At 41.9% G+C, this 18,221-nt stretch overlaps 2 protein-coding genes across 3 annotated transcripts in view; one reads left to right on the top strand and one right to left on the bottom strand.

Moving 5' to 3' along the window:
- The window catches only part of atad1b (ATPase family AAA domain containing 1b), a 77,338-nt gene extending 60,584 nt beyond the window's left edge, over positions 1–16,754 (bottom strand). The window contains exon 1 of one of the 2 annotated variants that reach the window (XM_059653142.1): positions 15,857–16,754. In XM_059653142.1, the coding sequence (XP_059509125.1) occupies positions 15,857–15,986 (130 nt within the window). In that variant the 5' untranslated portion in view covers positions 15,987–16,754. The remainder of the gene's footprint in view (positions 1–15,856) is intronic. The other variant, XM_059653143.1, reaches the window with a different exon arrangement.
- A 125-nt stretch (positions 16,755–16,879) lies between these two features.
- ptenb (phosphatase and tensin homolog B) overlaps positions 16,880–18,221 on the top strand; it is a 158,707-nt gene continuing 157,365 nt past the window's right edge. The window contains exon 1 of the mRNA XM_048551075.2: positions 16,880–18,210. Coding sequence (XP_048407032.1) covers positions 18,132–18,210 — 79 coding nt within the window. The 5' untranslated portion in view covers positions 16,880–18,131. The remainder of the gene's footprint in view (positions 18,211–18,221) is intronic.

Genomic DNA, 18,221 nt, shown 5'->3' with positions numbered 1-18,221 from the left:
ATTTATTTTCTAATTTGCACCTGAGATTTTGTACCTAGGCACCTTTGTACCTAAGATGATGCTGGAAATGGCAACTTTGTACACTTTTTACTGTTTTTTGAGGAAGTAACCAAGATTGATGACAGCAGAGTGGTATATTTTGTTTACATGGACTTCAGTAAAGCCTTTGACAAGATTCCGCATGGTAGCCTAATTCGTAAAGTTAGCCCACAGGGGTTTCAGGGTGACCTTGCCATTGTATATAAAATTGGCTTGATGGTAGGAGATAGAGGGTGGTGGGGCAAGATTTTTTTTTGGTCTAGAGGTCTGTGACCTGTGGTGTTCCACAGGGAACTGTTGCGAGTCCACTTTTGTTTGTCATTTATATAAATGATTTGGATAAGAATTTAGGAGGCATGATACCAAGATTGGTGGTACTGTGGACAGTGAAAATGGTTACCTACGATACAAAGTGCCCTTGGTCAATTGGGTCAATGGGCTGAGGAGTGGCTGATGGAGTTTAACTTGGATGAATGCGAGATATTGCATTTTGGGCAGGACTAATACAATGAACAGTAGGGCCCTGGGTGGTGTTGTAGAACAGAGAGGGTTCAGATACATATTCTTTGAAATTTGGGTCACAACTGCACAGCGTAGTTGAGAGTGCATTTAACATGCTTGCCTTCATTGCTCAGACCTTTGAGTATTAGAGTTAGGACATCATGTTGAGGTTGTACAAGAAGTTGGTGAGGCTTCTACTGGAGCACTGTGTGCAGCTCTGGCTGCTTTGCTATAGGAAAGATATTGTTAAATTGGAGAGGGTACCAGGACGTTGAGGGGAATGGAGAGCTTGAATTATAAAAATAGGCTGAATAGGCTGGGACACTTTCCGCTGGAGCATAACAGGTCGAGAATGACCTAATAGAGATTTGTATAATCATGAGGGGCATAGATAAGGTGAATAGCAAGGGTCTCTTTCAATGGGTGGGGGAGTTCAAAACTAGGGAGCATATTTTTAAGGTGAGGAGAAAGTTTTGTAAAGGTCTTGAGGGGCAACATTTTTACGCAGAGTGTTTCATGTGTGGAATAAACTGCCAGAGGAAGTGGTAGATCCAGGTGCAGTTACAACATTTAAAAGACATTTTAGATAAGTGCGTGATTAGGAAAGATTGGATGGATATGGGCCAAACATAGGCAAGTGGTACTAGCTTAGTTTGGGAACATAGGGTCTGTTTCCATGCTCTATGATTATAAATGAAACAGAATTGTAGAGGAAGGGAAGGGAGGGGTCAGAGATGGACCAGGTAAAGGTGAGAGCAGGATGGAAACTGGAAGTGAAGTGAAAAACTGTTCCAAACCCAGATGAGAGAGGGAAGCAGCACCAATGAAGTCATCGATGCATCAAAGAAAGAGTAGTGGGTGGGGTCCCGGTAGGATTGGAACAAGGTGTGCTCCAAGAACACAACAAAGAAACAGGCATAACTGGGATCTACGTGGGTACCCATGGTCACAGCTTTGATCTGAAAGAAGTGAGAGCAGTTAAAGGGGAAATTGTACAGAGTGAAGACTAGCTCAGCCAAGCAGATGAGGATGATGGTTAATGGGGGCAATTCAAGCCTTTTTTCAGTGAAGCAGTGGAGAGCTCTGAGACTATCCTGATGGGAGATAGATAATATAAAGGGATTGCATGTCCATGGTGAACAGGAGGTGGCTGGAGCCTGTGAACTGGAAGTTCTGAAACTGACATAAAGCATCAGAAGAACAGTGGATGTAAGTGTGAAGTGACTGAACAAGACTAGAAAAAATTGAATTGAGGCAGGAAGACATGAGCGCCATTGGGGAGGACCAGTCAGAAAGAATGGGTCTGCCCAGGCAGTCCTGTTTGGGCATTTTAGGAAGCAGGTAGAATCAGGCTGTAATGGGTTGGGAAAGACAAATGAACTGGGAGGCTGTGGGGCAGAGATCACCAGATGAAGTGAAATGTTTTGTACACAATAGTCTAGTGTTTGGTGGTGATTTTATGGTCAAGGGGGAGATATGAGAGAGAGCCGGCACTGAGCCTCCACAATGTGGAGATCAAAATTCCAGTCAACAACTGTACCATCCTTGTTGGCAGGCTTGATTACAAAGTCAGGATTGGAAATGAGAGCACAGAGTGGATTGTTGAGAGGGAGAAAGATTCTAATGGGTGAAGGGGCAGAGAAGTTTAGGCAACTGATGTCACACTGACAGTTCTGGATGAACAGATCGAGTGCAGGTAAAAGGCCAGAGGGAGGGGCCCAGGTGGAGGGACAGAGTACAAGGTGGGTGAAGTGGTCTGTAGGACAGGGAGAGGAGTCTTGTCTAAAGAAATGGACACGGAGGCACAGGCGACGGAGGGAGAGTTCAACGTCATGTCATGCCCAAAGGTCATTGGGGTGAGGGAGCAGAAGGGTAAAACTAAGACCTTTGCTGAGTACACAACTTCCAGCATCAGAGAGCAGAAAGTCAGAAGTCATACCGAACACCTGACAAAAGGTTGGCTTTAAAAGAGATGGGACAGACGGAAGGTGAGGGGAGGAAATTTCCAAAGAGGTGTGGGTATCTTTGAGATTTGGCAGCTAGCATTCCTTAATGCCTGAAAGGCAAGGAAAAATGTTCTTGCCTTCTCAACCTGGAGAATGGAGTAGAAATGGAGGCAGGAGGGCGCAGGCCAACTCTAAGATGGTGTGAGCCAGTGCTGATGGAGAGAGAGAGGTCGAGAGTGTGCATATGGCAACGCGTGTCAATAAGTGTAGATCTCTGGATACTGTGAGAACAGCTGCCTGAGGAGCGTTTTACATCATGGAAATACCTGAAATCCTGGGTGACATGAAACACAATGATTAGATTAGACTAGATTCCCTACAATGTGGAAACAAGCCCTTCGGCCCAACAAGTCCATATTGCCCCTTGAAGTATCTCACCCAGACCCATCCCCCTATAACCCACACACCTCTGAACACTACAGGCAATTTAGCATAGCCAATCCACTTAGCCTGCACATCTTTGGACTGTGGGAGGAAACCGGAGCACCCAGAGGAAACCCACACAGACACAGGGAGAATGTGCAAACTCCACACATACAGTCGCCCAAGGCTGGAATCAAACCCAGCTTCCTGGTGCTGTGAGGCTGCAGTGCTAACCACTGAGCCGCCGTGCCGCCCTATCCATCCCAATAGATGAAATTTCAGTTCTATCCATGTGAGGACTCCACTGTCTCCCTCCAATTGGACACTTCCCTCTGGCCTTTTACCTGTAGTTAAATCAGTTCATTCAGAACTGTCACCATTCGATCGGTTGCCTTAATTTCTTTGTCCCCTCCTCACCCATTCCCCTTTGAACTGACTGCACTCTTTGCTCTTATGTCCAACGCTGACATATCATCGAGCCTGCTAACAGGGTGTTGCTGTTGTTGTCTAGTGGACTAACCTCTACACCGCAAAGGCTGAGCAACAGCTTTGGGCAACAGCTCTGTTGCATCTGTTACTTCCTCCTCATCACTATCCAAGGTCCCAAATACACCTTCGAGGTGAACCAACAATTTACCTGCACTTCCCTTTATCTAACCTACCATGTTCGCTGCTTACAATGTGGTCTGCTCTACACTGGAGACACAAAACACAGGCTGGGTGACGACTTTGCAGAGCACATATGTTCTGTCTACAAAAATCTCTCAGAGCTTCCAATTGCCTGTCACTTCAAGACACCATTATTGTCTCTGGCCAACATCTCTGTCTCAGACTTACTGTAGTCACCCAAGGATGCTCAGCACAAGCTGGAAGAACAACATCTCATTTTCCATTTGGGGAGCCTTCGGCCTTCAGGGCTCAATATCGAGTTCAATAAGTTTAGGGCCTAAACACATTCTTCCACGTCCTTTCCCCAAACCTCACTTGGGCTGTTTTCACCACAGCCAACCCATTTTCACCCACTAATGGTCCCCATTAGCAGCCTTTTTTCGATTTTTCCAGCTCACCATCATCCATTTCTTTGTTTGCCCAATTGCTGTTCTCTCTCTGTGGGCTTTATTTCCACCCACCACTTACTCCTTCCCTTCCTTCCAGCCCTGTCTCCAGCATATATACCGATTTATTCTGAGTTACAATCCATTCTGAAGGATAACTGGACCTGAAACATATGACTGCTTTTTCTTCACAGATGCTGCTACATCTGTAAACTTAACCTTATCATTTTGTGCAACCTACTGTTTACTTAGTTTGTTTTGCATTTATTCCTAGCCTTGTGAAGATTATATTAAGTTCTTGGAGCATTAAGATCAAGTTTGGAGACTTGAATGTGTCCTTTTTGGTCAGTGTACACTCCAATTCTGCAAAGTTCTGTGATTGAATTGTTTGCCTTTCTACTTTATATCAACCACTTTGACAAATGAGTGATAACTCAAGGGACTTCGCACGACACAAACTAGTTTGGATCATGGTAAAATTATTGTGGCTTAGACATGATCTTTAACAAAATTTGAATTATAGTGATCACTACAAACAGCCTACAGAGATATCATGTATACTTTCTTATGTACTTTCGAAAAAGTATGTGCAAACAGCAACGTACAGTAGTCAGTTGCATATCATTAAAGAAAAAAGCCTTTTCTATGCTTCTTTGAGTATACACAATGGAGGATAATATTCCTTAAGGAGGGAGTAAGGAATTATTAATATTTTGAATTAAAAATTCTCAATTAATGTAATGTTCATTAAAGATAATCTTTAGGCAAGATTTGGTTGTTCGAACCTTTTTTGCATTTGTGTAGAGCCCTTATAGATGCACCTTGTCAAGCATAATAAAAATTGTACACCATGAAACTGTGCAGACCTTCCTTATTTGCTTTATCAGAAATCATAGGATTATAGAGTATTCTTAGTGTGCAAACAGGCCATTTGGCCCAACAAGTTCACAATGACTCTCCAAACAGCATCCCACCCAGCTTTCTGACCAAGGCCATTATAATACACTGAGGAGTACTTGGAAGATATAACTCACAATTCTTTTCTAGATCTAATTGTGTCCCATAGTTCCTGATTTGTAATAAGAAAGAAAAAAGTACTCCTGATCATAAGATTACAAAGATAATGCAAACACAATCATTAAGTTCCAGCTATGTCAGTGGTTTGCAAATGCTCTCTCTGTGGGGAAAATTGGAAGATGTTAACAGAGACTTGGAAACCTAACACCTCGGCTCTTCATGTCCTACCATTAATTAACCATACAAATTATTACTACAGAATGTTTCATTCACAGAAAAATAATTAATAAATTGAGAAAAGGCCAATAGATTTTAAAATGAGCCACTGCTAATAATATGCAATACGCCAGGTACCACACACACAAATTTGACAATATCACATAGATCCACGTGATCCCCCTTGGGTCTGTGGAACACTCATGTGAAAATCAATTTTTGCGATATATGTGAAGACACTTCTGCCCTGGAGACAAACAATATTAAACTCAATCCAAATTTGTTACTCCACCATCCGGGTAGTGAAATCATTTTGACCACACGTGAAATAGGAAATTTCCTTACATAGAGTCAGCACCTAATTATTATAGCATTTTTGATGTCATCATTGTTCCAATTTACCCAAGCATGTAAAAGGTAACACTAAATACTACCCTTGGTAAGACCTATTTTTCTTGACCTGTAATAATGGCTTTTTGCCTTGGATGTCAATCTCATCCTCAGTTTTAGGTTTAAGCAAATGCTACTTACCATTACTATACATATTTATTGTAGTTTGTTTTGTGTATCAAGTTTCTTCATTGCTGACTCAGCTTTCTCTACCATATCATTAACCCTGCGTACTATAGTAAGGCCAAACAATTGAGTCAATGCAAATCCTTTATAGCACCTGGGCTTTATTGGTATAATATTTCAGCATTTGACAATAAAATCCGCCACATAATTCAAAAAGTAATGGTTATTGACTGAAATTTTGCATAGACAAGAAATAATGAAATTATTCGAATTATAAACTATTTTCTGGGTAGCTGTACTTTATAGACTGTTATAATTGTTCTATTTTCAATTGCTTATATCTTTTACTCCATAAAACTTCCCAAGGGGCTTCTCAGGAGCATTAGAAAATGAAGTCCGACACTGAGCCACATAAGGGGATATGAAGTCAACTTGGTCAATGTGGTAAGTATTAAAGTATGGTCGTAAAAGGAAAAAAAGTGCAGTAGAGAGGTGAAGAGGTGGAAGGATGGAATTCTAGAGTTTGAATCTTTGGCCATTTCCAATTTCCCTTTCTTCTCCAAAACCCTTTAACATGTTGTCATCTCCTAAATTCCTCAAACTCTATGTTTGAATCCCACCAGTTCGGTTCCAGCCTCATCATAGCAACAAAGAAACTTTCATCGATGTCATAATGAAATGTCTCTTCGGTGTGACAAAAGTAAATTTCCAGTATGCAGCCTATGACATGATAATCTCCCCCACGTTGTCCAGTACCAGTCATCCAGCTGGGTTGGAGTGGTCTCACTGAGTTCCAGTATTATCTGGTAAACAGTCACAAAATCACGCGCAATGGCTTCTGTTCTTGCTCCTGAATTGCTGTCTCAGGTGTCCCCCAGCAACCAATCATGGCCATCTATTTCTCATTTATAAGCTGCCTCTTGACAACAGCAAAAAGCATAGCATTAGTTTTCAAACCCTGACTACACCCAGTTCCACTTCACAAGCTTCTCTCACCAATCCTCCAGAGATGCTAAATTACATATACTCATCCAGAGAAATAGATACTTTCTCAAATTAAATACTGGTAGACTGAAAACATTGTTTTTCGATCCCTGCTCCAGAATCCATTCCTTTTGAAATTTAACATTATCCAAATCTCTGCTGCCTGTGTCTTCACTCTCATTAGATTCCATCCTCTTATCACCCCTACTAATGTCCTGATTTTAAAAATCCCATTCTGGTTTTCAAATCCTTTCATGGTCTTAACCCTTCATATCCATGTAATATTTGCCAGTTCCTTAATCATTCAAAATATCTGAGCTCCTCTAATTGTGACCTCTTGGGCATCCTAAATTTTAACTGCTTCATTGTTGGCGATCACACTTTCCGTCGGCTGACGCCAAATCTCTGAATAAGCTAGCCATTGGAGAGGTCCTGGAGGACTGGAGAATAGCTAATGTGATTCGTCTGTTCAAGAAGCGAAATAAGGATAATCTGGGAAACTATAGACCGGTGAGTCTCACTTCGGTGGTTGGGAAGCTATTGGAGAGAATTTTTAGGGACAGGATTTACGGACATTTGGAAAAGCATGGCCTAATTAGGGACAGTAAGCTTGGCTTTGTGCAGACCAGTTTATGTCTTAATAACTTGATTGAATTTTTTGAGGGGGTGACGAAGGTGATTGATGAGGGTAGAGTACTGGATGTTGTTTACTTGGATTTTAGTAAGGCTTTTGACAAGGTGTCTCATGGAAGGTTCATCCACAAGATTAAGATGCATGGGATACACAGTGACTTGGCTGTATGAATTCCGAATTGGCTTGCCCATAGAAGGCAGAAGGTAGTGGTGGAAGGGTATTTTTCAGGCTGGAGGTCCATGGCAAGCGGTGTTCTGTGAGGATCCATACCAGGACCTCTGCTGCTTCGGACAATATATAATTGACTTAGATGAAAATGTGGATGGGGGAGTTAGTAACTTTGCAGATGATACAAAGATCAGTGGAGCTGCAGATAGTGTAAAAGGTTGTCAAAAGGGTACAGAGAATATCGACCTGTTGCAAAAATGAGACGGCAGATGGAGTTTAATCCGGATAATTGTGAGGTGTTGCACTTTGGAAGGTCAAATGTTAAGGAAAAGTATATAGTTCACGGCAGGACCCTGAACAGCACTGATGTACTGACGAACCTTAGGATTCAAATCCAAATCTTCCTGAAAGAGGCCACATAAGTAGATTGAGTGGTAAAGATGATAGATGGCATACTTGCCTTTATTGGTTGGGGAATTGAGTACAAGAGTCAGGATGTCATGTTGCAGCTTTGTAAGACTTTGGTTAGGCCACATTTAGGGTATTGCATTCAATTCTGGTCACCACATTATAGTAAGAATGGTAGTAATATAGTAAGAATTATAGTAAGAATTGGAGAGGGTGCAGAAGAGGTTTACCAGGATGCTGACTGGATTAGAGGGAATGAACTATAAAGAGAAATTCTCAGGTTGTTTCCTCAAGTGGTGGTGGCTGAGGGGAGACTTAATAGAAATTTATAAAATTATGAGATATATTGATGGGGGAGGGGGTGGGGATGGGGATGATGTCTAATACTAGGGGGCATGCATTTAAGGTGAGAGGGGGGCAAGTTCAAAGGTGTTGACAGGGGTAAGTTTGTGTTTTAACACACAGAGGAGTGTGTTGAGAGTCTGGAATGCACTTCTGGGTGTGGATAGAGTTAAGGATTTTCGGATGAGTCATAATCTCATCAAATGGTAGACCAGATTCAATAGTTAAATGACCTGTCTCTGCTATGTCTAATGGCCTTAGATAGAGGCAGATATGACAAGGAATTTAAGGGACTTTTAGATAAGTACATGAATATGCAAGGAATGGAGGGATATGGACCAAGGGCAGGCAGAAGGGATTAGGTTCATTTGGCATCATGTTTGGCACAACATGGAGGAGCCGTAGGGCCCATTCCTGTCCTGTACTGTGTTCTACTGAATATTCTTTAGTTCAAAATTATACATAACGTGCATTTTTACTGTTAGAAATACTCAACTTGTGAAATTTTTTCTTATAAGGCCATTAGTCATAGCAGAGACAGGCCATTCAACTATCGAATCTGGTCTACCATTTGATGAGATTATGACTCATCCGAAAATCCTTAACTACACTTTTCTATCCATTCCTTATAACTCTTGATTCCTATGCTGATTAAAAATCTAACACAGCCTTGAATATAGTTAGTGGCTCAGCTTATAAAGTCCTCTGCAGCAAAGAATTCCACAGTTTCACTACTGTCAGAAGACATTCATCCCCATCTTTGTCTTAACTGGGTAAGCCCTTGCTTTGAAATTGTGTCCCCTTATCCTAGACTCTTCAAGAAGAAACAAACCCATCTTAATCTACCCTGTCAACTCCCTTATGAATATTGTATGTTTAAATAAGGTCACTTCTCAATCTTCTAAACTCCAATAAGTACAGATGCAACCTACTCAACCTCTTATCAGACAACCCTTCCATAACTGGGACCAACCTAATGAATGTTCTCTGCACTGCTTCCAATGCCAGTATACCTTCTTAGATAAGGGGACCAAAACTGCTCGTGTTATTCTAAGTGTGGTCTGATTAGTGCCTTATACAGTTTTAGCAGGATATTCATATTTTTGTACATCAAATGCCAGAGAATGGCCATCTCCACGATAAGACAATCTAACCACTATTATTTGATATTTCCAATGGTGCTACCATCACTGAATTGCCCACTATCAGCACCTTTGGGATTACTATTGACCAGAAACTCCAGTGGGCTTGCTGCATAAATTTAGTGGCTACAGGAGCAGGTCAGAGGCTGGGGATACTGTGGTAAATAACTCATGTCCTGATTTCTCTAAGTCTGTCCACCATCTACAAAAAACAAGTCAGGAGTACTCCCCACTTCCCACAATGGGTGTAGCTCCAATAACACAAAAAGCTTGACACCATCCAGGACAAAGCAGCCCACTTGACTGGTGTGACATGGACAAGCATTTATTCCCTCCTCATTGACACTCAGTATCTGCAGTAAATAATATCTAGAAGATGCCATGCAGAAATTCAGCAAAGATCTTTAGACAGCACCTTCCAATCCTGCAGACAAGGGCAGCAGATATATGGGAACACAGCTATCTGCAAGTGCCCCTCCGAGGCACACACCATCCTGACTTCGAAATATTTCACAGTGTTCACTGCTGGTGGTCAAAATCCTGGAATTCCCTAAAGGCACTGTGGGGCTACTTACTGAAATGTGGATTGCAGCAGTTCAAGAAGGCAGCTCGTCACCACTTTCTCAAAGGCAACTGGGCATGGGCAATAAGTTTTTATTTATTCATGAACACAGTGAGGACATCACTAGCTAGGCAGCATTTATTGTTCATCCATAATTGCCCAGAGGGCAATTCACAGTCAATCACACATTGCTGCGGGTCTGGAGTCACATGTCGGCAGACCAAATAAGGACAGCAGTTTCCTTCCCTAAAGGACATTAGTAAACCAGATAGGGTTTTTGTTTTCCAACAATCGACAATGGGTTTATGGTCATCATTAGATTCTTAATTCCAGATATCTTTATTGAATTCAAATTCTACCATCTGCCCTGGCAGGATTCAAACTCGGGTCCCCAGAATGTCATCTGGATCTCTGGATTAACAGTACAGCGATAATAATGCTGGCCAGCCACTGATGTCCCCATCCCATAAGAGATTTTTTAAAAAAAATCCCATTGAAATAAAGGCCAACAATTCATTTCGTTTCTCTATTGCCTGCTGAGCCAGTGTGCTAGCTTTCTGAGATATAGACACAAAGACTTCAAAACCCCTCTGTGCTCTACCTTTAAGCAGTCTTTCTCCATTTTAATAATATTCAGACTCTCTATTCCGCCTGCCAAATTGCATAACTCACATTCTCCCACATTGTATTCTAACTTCCAAGTTTATGCCCGCTCGCTTACCATGTTTATTTCTCTCTGTCAACTCCGTTATTCTCACCATTTATCTTCACACCTGTTTTTGTCATCCAGCAACGTGGCTACAGTGCATTCATTTCCCTCGATCAAGTCACAACAAATACTGTACACTGCACCGCCAGTACAAATCCAGTGAATCCATTATCTCTGGAACTACTTCATTTGATATCCTAGGATGTTTTCTATCAGATCCAGACGGCCAAGCAGTCTCAAGCCCCATTAATATCCTGAATACTTTTATTCACATGACAATTATTGTATTTATTTCCTATCCCCTTTTTGCTGCTTGATTTAGTATTTTTGGAATGTTATATGTCTTCTACCATGAAGACTGATGCAAAGTATTTATTCAACTCATCAGCTATTTTGTGGTTCCACATAATTATTTCCCCACCTGTATGCTCTATAAGGCCTATGCTGACATTGTCTACTCCCTTCTTTTCTATATGTATTAAAAGAAAATTTTCCTGTCTACCTTGATAGTTCTTGCAACTTTACCCTCAGATTATTTTCTACCTTTTTTTTCTTAAAACTGTGTAAACCAATAAAAGATTACAATCTTCCCCAATATGGTCTCAACTTCACTGGTTAGCCATAATTGTTTGTCTATTCCTCATCCTGGAATCCTTCAATCTGACTGTTGTATATTTGTGGTGAGCCATGAACTATTTTATTAAGCATATTTTATTTCTGTATTTTTACTGTATTTTCTTTCCCTGACACCTGGATCTACTTCAACATCTATCACGTTTCAGATTCGGTTGGGCATTACAGTGTACAAGTTATACAACTAACAGTAATACATGTAGCAACTGGAATATTCATTATTGCCTTTATTTCCCTTTTCTTTTATTCTCTTTTGACCTGCAGTGGACTTTTGTTTTCAATTTAAGCTTTCATAAACCAAAAAAAAACGCATTCAAAATATCAGCCATGCATTCTCTTTAGAAATGCTGATAACCTCGCTTTGTGTCTGTCATGATTTCTGACGGGGTGGTGTTGCATGAAATTATCACCTCAAACATCTCCCAAAGTTCATCTGATTTCATATAATTACTTTGGCAATTATTTGAGAAAAGGAGTAAACGTCCATTTGCAATACTGCTCTTAGCAAGTGAGAGGCTCTGGGGAACTTTTATGGTATGATATGCAGAAAGAACTAAATACATTAGCAGAAAAAGCCATGAAGCTCAACGATCAGAACATTTAACGCCCATTCTTGTTGCACACGGGTTTTCAGATTAGCATTAACCTTATTTTACCATTAATATATTTCAAACCTAATGGAATATCAAAGTGTGTCAAAGATCCAATGACTATTTTCTTCAAAATCATTAGAGACATGGTGTTTGAGTCTTCTCCCATATTGATGATTCCCAATGTTGACTATCCAGTCAAGAGCAAGGTGGTGAGTTTATGAGCCAAAAGACAATTTTGAAAGGGAGGAATTAAATTACTTTTTGCTGGCATATTAGCAGCTGAATTAAAGCGATCTTGCAGCAGTACCTCTGGATTTGAAAGGTCCAGGTTCAAGTCCTGTCTGCCACGGAGATGTATCATAACATATCTGAACAAACTCATGTTGAAAGAAAATAAAACAGCTAAGTCGACCAGGAGCAACTAGAATCCTGGGAATAGTTCTATTCACTGACAGAACACGTCGGAAATGCTAATTTTTTGGGAGCTAGCTGTAAATCACAAGTAAAACCGATTTACCGGATGTTGTGTCAATGGGGACTTTTAAACACCTATCAAACTGGAAGAAGAAGACTTGGAGAACATTCAGGCTTGGGCTAAGAGGCAATTAACTTTCATGTCACACAAGCAATGACCAGCTCCAACAACAGAATTGAACCATTACCTCACTACATTCAATGACATTCTGGTCACCGAATTCCTCCTCATTATTAACATCTTGAGGTTACCATTAACCAGAATCTGAACTGGGCCAGCCATATAAGTACTCTGGTGACAGCTGCAGGTCAAAGACTCGGAATTCTACAAGGTTAACTCACTTCCTGTCAACTCAATGCTTATCTGTCATCTATGAAGCACAAGTCAGGAGTAGAGTGGAAATAGCTTCATTTACCTGAACAAGTGCAGTGCCATCAAAACTTAAGAAGCTGACATCAGCAGGACAAAACAGTCAGCTTGATTGGCATCCTAACCACTATTTTCAATATTCGCTTCCTTTGCCACTAACACAATAGCAGCAGTGCATAAGATCTACAAGAGAATTTGTGGCAACTTACCAATGATTCCCTGACAACACCTTCCAAATTCACACCACTATTATCCAGAAGGACAAGGGCAGCAGATGCATGGAAACATCACCACCTGCAAGTTCACCTCCAAGCATATCATTTGGACTCAGAAATATTTTGCCATTGCTTCACAGTTACTGGTTCCAAATCTTTGAAATCCCTTTCCTAATGTCACTGCAGGGGTACCTAAACTTCAAGGAGTAGAGTGGTTCAGGAAAGCAGCTCACCCCTACCTTCTTAAGGGCAACTAGTGCTAGGCAAGAAACGCTGGCCCAACGAGTGACTTCCACATCCCACAAGTGAACATTAAAAAAGACAACGGAAGGAGATTGTGGGTTTGTTTCTTGCAAGTGGCAATGGAGAATAATGTACTTGTGGGTCATCTAAGGTTTACAATGTGGAAGTATAATAGATGGGCTTTGGGAGCAAAGGGACATGAGAAATAAAATGGACTTGGATCACTGTAAAATGCACAGTACGGAAGGACATTTGGGGTCCACTAGCGCCCCATGCGTGGAAAAGTACTGAGCACAGTTTGCAGGTAGTATTAAATTTAGGAAGCCAGATGTGGGATAACAAATAGGTCCTGGATTTTTGTAGCGTTTTGGAAGGTGAGTTTTCAAAAAAGTACTACAGCAGAGGACGTAAAGCTTTGGTATTCGCCAAATTGATGGCAAGGGGTTGTTGAGTGTGACGTGCATGGACGAAGAGATGATACTGAATGGTTAAGGTTGAGACTTAGTGAACGGACGAGTGTGGTCAGAAGTCCAAAGAAACTGTGGCTTTTGTGTGTGTTTGCAGCTGGACAGTTTTCAGTGAGGATCAAAAGCAGTGTCATGGTTGAAAGAAATGGGAGCCATACAAGACAGCTGTATTCAGATTTAACCAGGGAGAGATCTTATTACAACATGACAAATTAAAAAAAGGAATTTGCTTAGGTTAACTTTATCTGAGCATCAGAACACAAAAGTCATTGAACCAAAACTTGACTGATTTTCACTCCACAGTGAAGTTTCCATCATTTCATAGTTAAAGCATTCGGTAAAATGGCACCAGAATTTAAATTAACTTAACTTGCAACTACAGGTGTGGAAAAGTTTATCATCTTGCTTAAACAGTTTCTCAATGCATTGCCATTATACCAGTTAATATTGCTACTGGATAAATCAGATCCCAGGTTGAAACCTGATTTGAAAGATCATACATTTTTCTTTAAATTAACATGGTCACCTTTCATTGAAACACAAGCAGGAAACACTGCAGAATTTATTTTAACAATAAAACAGAAGTTCATTATGCAACAGAAATGAAGCTAAAATAAAATAGAAAAAAACTAAGCTCTGTACTGTATGATTCTAAGCTATTTACACATAACACAATTTTAAAAGATTGAAACAGTAAAAATACAAGCCCATTTATCCAGACACCTAAGGTTTCTTTCTCTCTCTCTCACATCTAAAGGTTTAAATTAACTGTTTTTTTCCCCCCAATTCCTGGTTTTGTGAATTGTATTACCTCTCCCTTGATTAATAACACATCTGAGCCTAGTTTTCAGCTTCAAATAAACCCTTCATGCTTCTAATTAAATATTTTAAATATGGAATTTCAAACTAAAACCCTGACACTGAGATAATCTACTTCCTAACTCTTCTGAATTATCTCCTTACTCCAGGAAAGACTGTTCACACATCTAACTTCAACTAGGACTTCTGTCAACTAAAACCAAAAGGTTTACAATTCATAGATTTTCTCCAAGCTAGGGGGAAAAAAGAATCTTGATTCTTCTGAGTCAAAGCCAAAGCCTTTCAACGTTTACTGTGTCCAATCCTAAAATTCTCACAATAGAAACAAATGCTCATTAGCACTCCAAGAGGCTGCTCTCTGTCATAACTGGTCGAAAAAAAATCATGGCTCCAGAAGTAAAACAGAACTGCAGTTGCTGGAAATCTGAAACAAACAGAAATTTCTGGAGAAACACAGCTTGTCTGGTATTATCTGTAGACAGACAGCGAAATTAACATTTTGAGTCCGCAGACCTTCTTCGAAACTGATAGAAGCTAGGAAAACATGGTAAATACACTGAAGACTCCATGTGAAGAGAAAATGACTTCAGAAAACTGACAAGATAATTATTAAACCCCTTATAACAGACCAAGATCTGCGCACAACTAGTCCAAAATCCAAACACTAATATAGACAATATTAATTTGCATAAATCATAAATCCTAGGTCAGACCACACTCCAATCAATTGTTCAGAATGTTTATAAAATCATTAATTCATTTAAAATGAATGTCTCTCTTCCTCCTCAAGAAAGATGTCTGCTGCATTTGGCAAAAGAAAAACTGGTATCACATCCCTAGCTATAGAAAGATATTCCATTGGTTTGTGAAGAATTAGAATATCCAACATCAATGATTGTGCTCCTGAGATGCTGCTTGGCCTGCTGTGTTCATCCAGCCTCACATTTTATTATCTTGGAATTCTCCAGCATCTGCAGTTCCCATTATCAATGATTGACACTCGCTAGATTGTGAAGGATACTTCTGCTCAGATTTACACTCCAATGAACGTGCACGTTACAAAAACAAAGCCATTGATTATATATTGTCTGCTCCCTTCTTTTCAACCACAACGACTATTACATAAAATTTAAATAAAACTATACAATTGCAACTTAACAAAGCTGATCTGAACTAAAATAATTTGTCCACAAAGACAGTAGACATTAATTAAAATCATCCATACCGTTGTACAAGCTATTTCTAGTTTATTGTCAAATATCAAATTTGGCTTATACATCTTAGTCTTCAATTAATATTTATTAAAATACTTAATGGTAGACTACATTGTCTAATATTTCAAAAGTACTTTGTCAGTCATAATAGAACACTATCTCCAACCTTCATGTGATGAAAGATATAGGTATTTCCCCTTAATGTCTTGACTCCACATATCTGCGGCGGGGAAACAGCCCGATGTCCCACGAGCTCCCAAATTACAATATTCTATCGATAACCAACATACATGCATACACAAATCTACGAATAAGATCCATAAAATAATTGGAATAAACAGTGAGGATTTCAGAAGTGTCTGAGACACCACCTGTAATTGCCAAGGCAGCGGTATGGAAAAGACTATTCCCGCACAGTTGCCATCTCGTTCAGAAACTGTGGTTTTACTTCCAAGCTCAGTCCAAGACAGTCCCAAAGTGCTCTAAGGCTCAACATCAGGGTGCACTGTCACCGGAAATCCCAGAGAGACAGCGATTCCCAAAGTATGGGCAGCACGGGGTGGGGGAAACGACCGTATTCCTCAGTAATGGATTCCACGCAACGATATCAGTTGATCAAAATCCAATGGATAAAACCGGCCCGAAAGGCGGAGAGCGAGAGTTTGTAACACATGCGCAAGCAGGTTGCTCCTTTACCAAGATGGCGAAAGACAGAGAGCGAAAGAGAGAGAGACTTTCCCCCTCCACACAGCCCGGAAAAAACCCTCCAAGTCACTTGGTTCATCATTCCATGAATAAACAGATCAATGAGCGTCGGGTTCCAGCCAAATCCTCCCCGTACGTTCTGCACGATCTGGTTCTTTTCTCCCCGGATAGCCCGGGCATTTTTGGTAGCGGGGACCCGTGAGGCTGTACTCGGTCAATGGGAGTGAGGGTAGAGAAGGGGGCGCTTCCGCTGTTCGCCTTCGGGGTAAGTAACCTGGAGACTCGGCCGTTCAACGGCCGCAACTCGCGCTCTACTGGCCACGCCCCCTTCCCCTGGGAGCCGTACCACCCCCCGCCCTCCTCCACCACTGTTCAGGAGCGACAGGAGAGAGAAAAAAAAATCATCGCAGCGGACACGTGACTGCGCAAATAGTGCCAGCACGTCCTTCTCACGCCGCTGCGAGATCGCCAGCACCAATGTTGTAATACTGATTTAATTCACTTCGTATTCGAACCTACACCCCCCTCCCCCAACATGCCACTACATACTCTCAACCCTGACACAACAGCCGGTCCCGAAATCCAACGGCTGGCCTGGAAAAGGGTACAAGTCAATCCCAGGGCAGTGCTTGGAAGGGCGACTGAGGAGATTTAATTGGTGAGCGGGGAGAAGAGTGAAAGCGGGGACTATATCCAAAGGGCGGAGTGTTACACGCTCTCTCTCCTCCTCCTCTCCCCCCTCCCCCTTCTCTCTCTCTCTCTCTCGGTCTCTCTCTCTCTCTCTCATTCCCACTCGGGGCCATTGCGCTTTTTTTCCCTGGGAAGCCATCATGGAAGTTTGAGAGTCCGGCGGTGGCCCCAGCAGCAGCCTTGGTGGGGGAGGGGGGGGGAAGAAGCTGGAGTCGGTGCTGTGGCCGGGACGGGAGCTGGAGCCGTGGCCAGGGCCGGGGCCAGAGCGATCGGCCGAGAAAGAAAAAGGAAGGAAAGAAAGAGGAAAAAAAGAAAGAAGAGCAAGTGTGCGTGTGCTGGAGGGGAAGCTCGGCTTCCTGCTGACTTTTTTTCTGAAAAATAATGCTTATAATTTTTTAACACGGAGTGGATCAGGATCCCGGAGTGTGTGGATTATTATTTCTGACGGAGCGCAAGGAGAGCAGCCACGGATGTATTTTTTAAAACGCGTAATTTATTGACAGCGGAGGGGTAAAGGAATCGACTTCTTTGGATTTTTTAAAAAAAGATCCCTTTCTTTTAAGCGAAGGCATTGAGATTTTTTCCTCCCTCCATTTCCCTGCCTATCAGCCCCCCCCTTTCCCCCCACCCCCCGACCGACGGTAACGGCGGCGGCGGCGGTGGAGGCGATCGTGGAGGAAAAATCGTAGCAAGAGGCGGTGAATGTGGCCACCGTCTTCCCCCGTTGCCCCACCAATTCCTCTTCCCGCTAAAGGGTTTTACTTTTTACCCCCTCTCTCCCACCCCCACCCCCCGTTTTCCTCCTCCTTTGATGGTCATCTGAAGAAACCGGAGCAAATCCACCACCCCCCAACCTCCCTTACTCCTGCGGAGGATATTAACGGAGCCGGGGGGGAAAGGCGAGAGGCAGATTGGGAGAGAGAGAGAGTGCGTGTGTATGTTGTGGAGCTGGGTGTTAGGCCCCTGTGTGACAGCAATCCAGAAGGTGCCAACAAACCCATTTCCACATCCTCCACCTCCACCACCTCCTCTTCCTTCAACCAGGCATGGCTTCGAGAATCAAAGAACTTGTCAGCAGGAACAAGAGAAGATACCAGGAAGACGGATTCGACTTGGACTTGACATGTATCCATTTT

The sequence above is a fragment of the Stegostoma tigrinum genome, chromosome 20 (genome assembly GCF_030684315.1).
Source record: "Stegostoma tigrinum isolate sSteTig4 chromosome 20, sSteTig4.hap1, whole genome shotgun sequence".
Taxonomy (NCBI): domain Eukaryota; kingdom Metazoa; phylum Chordata; class Chondrichthyes; order Orectolobiformes; family Stegostomatidae; genus Stegostoma; species Stegostoma tigrinum.
This window is presented reverse-complemented; position numbering and strand designations above follow the sequence as displayed.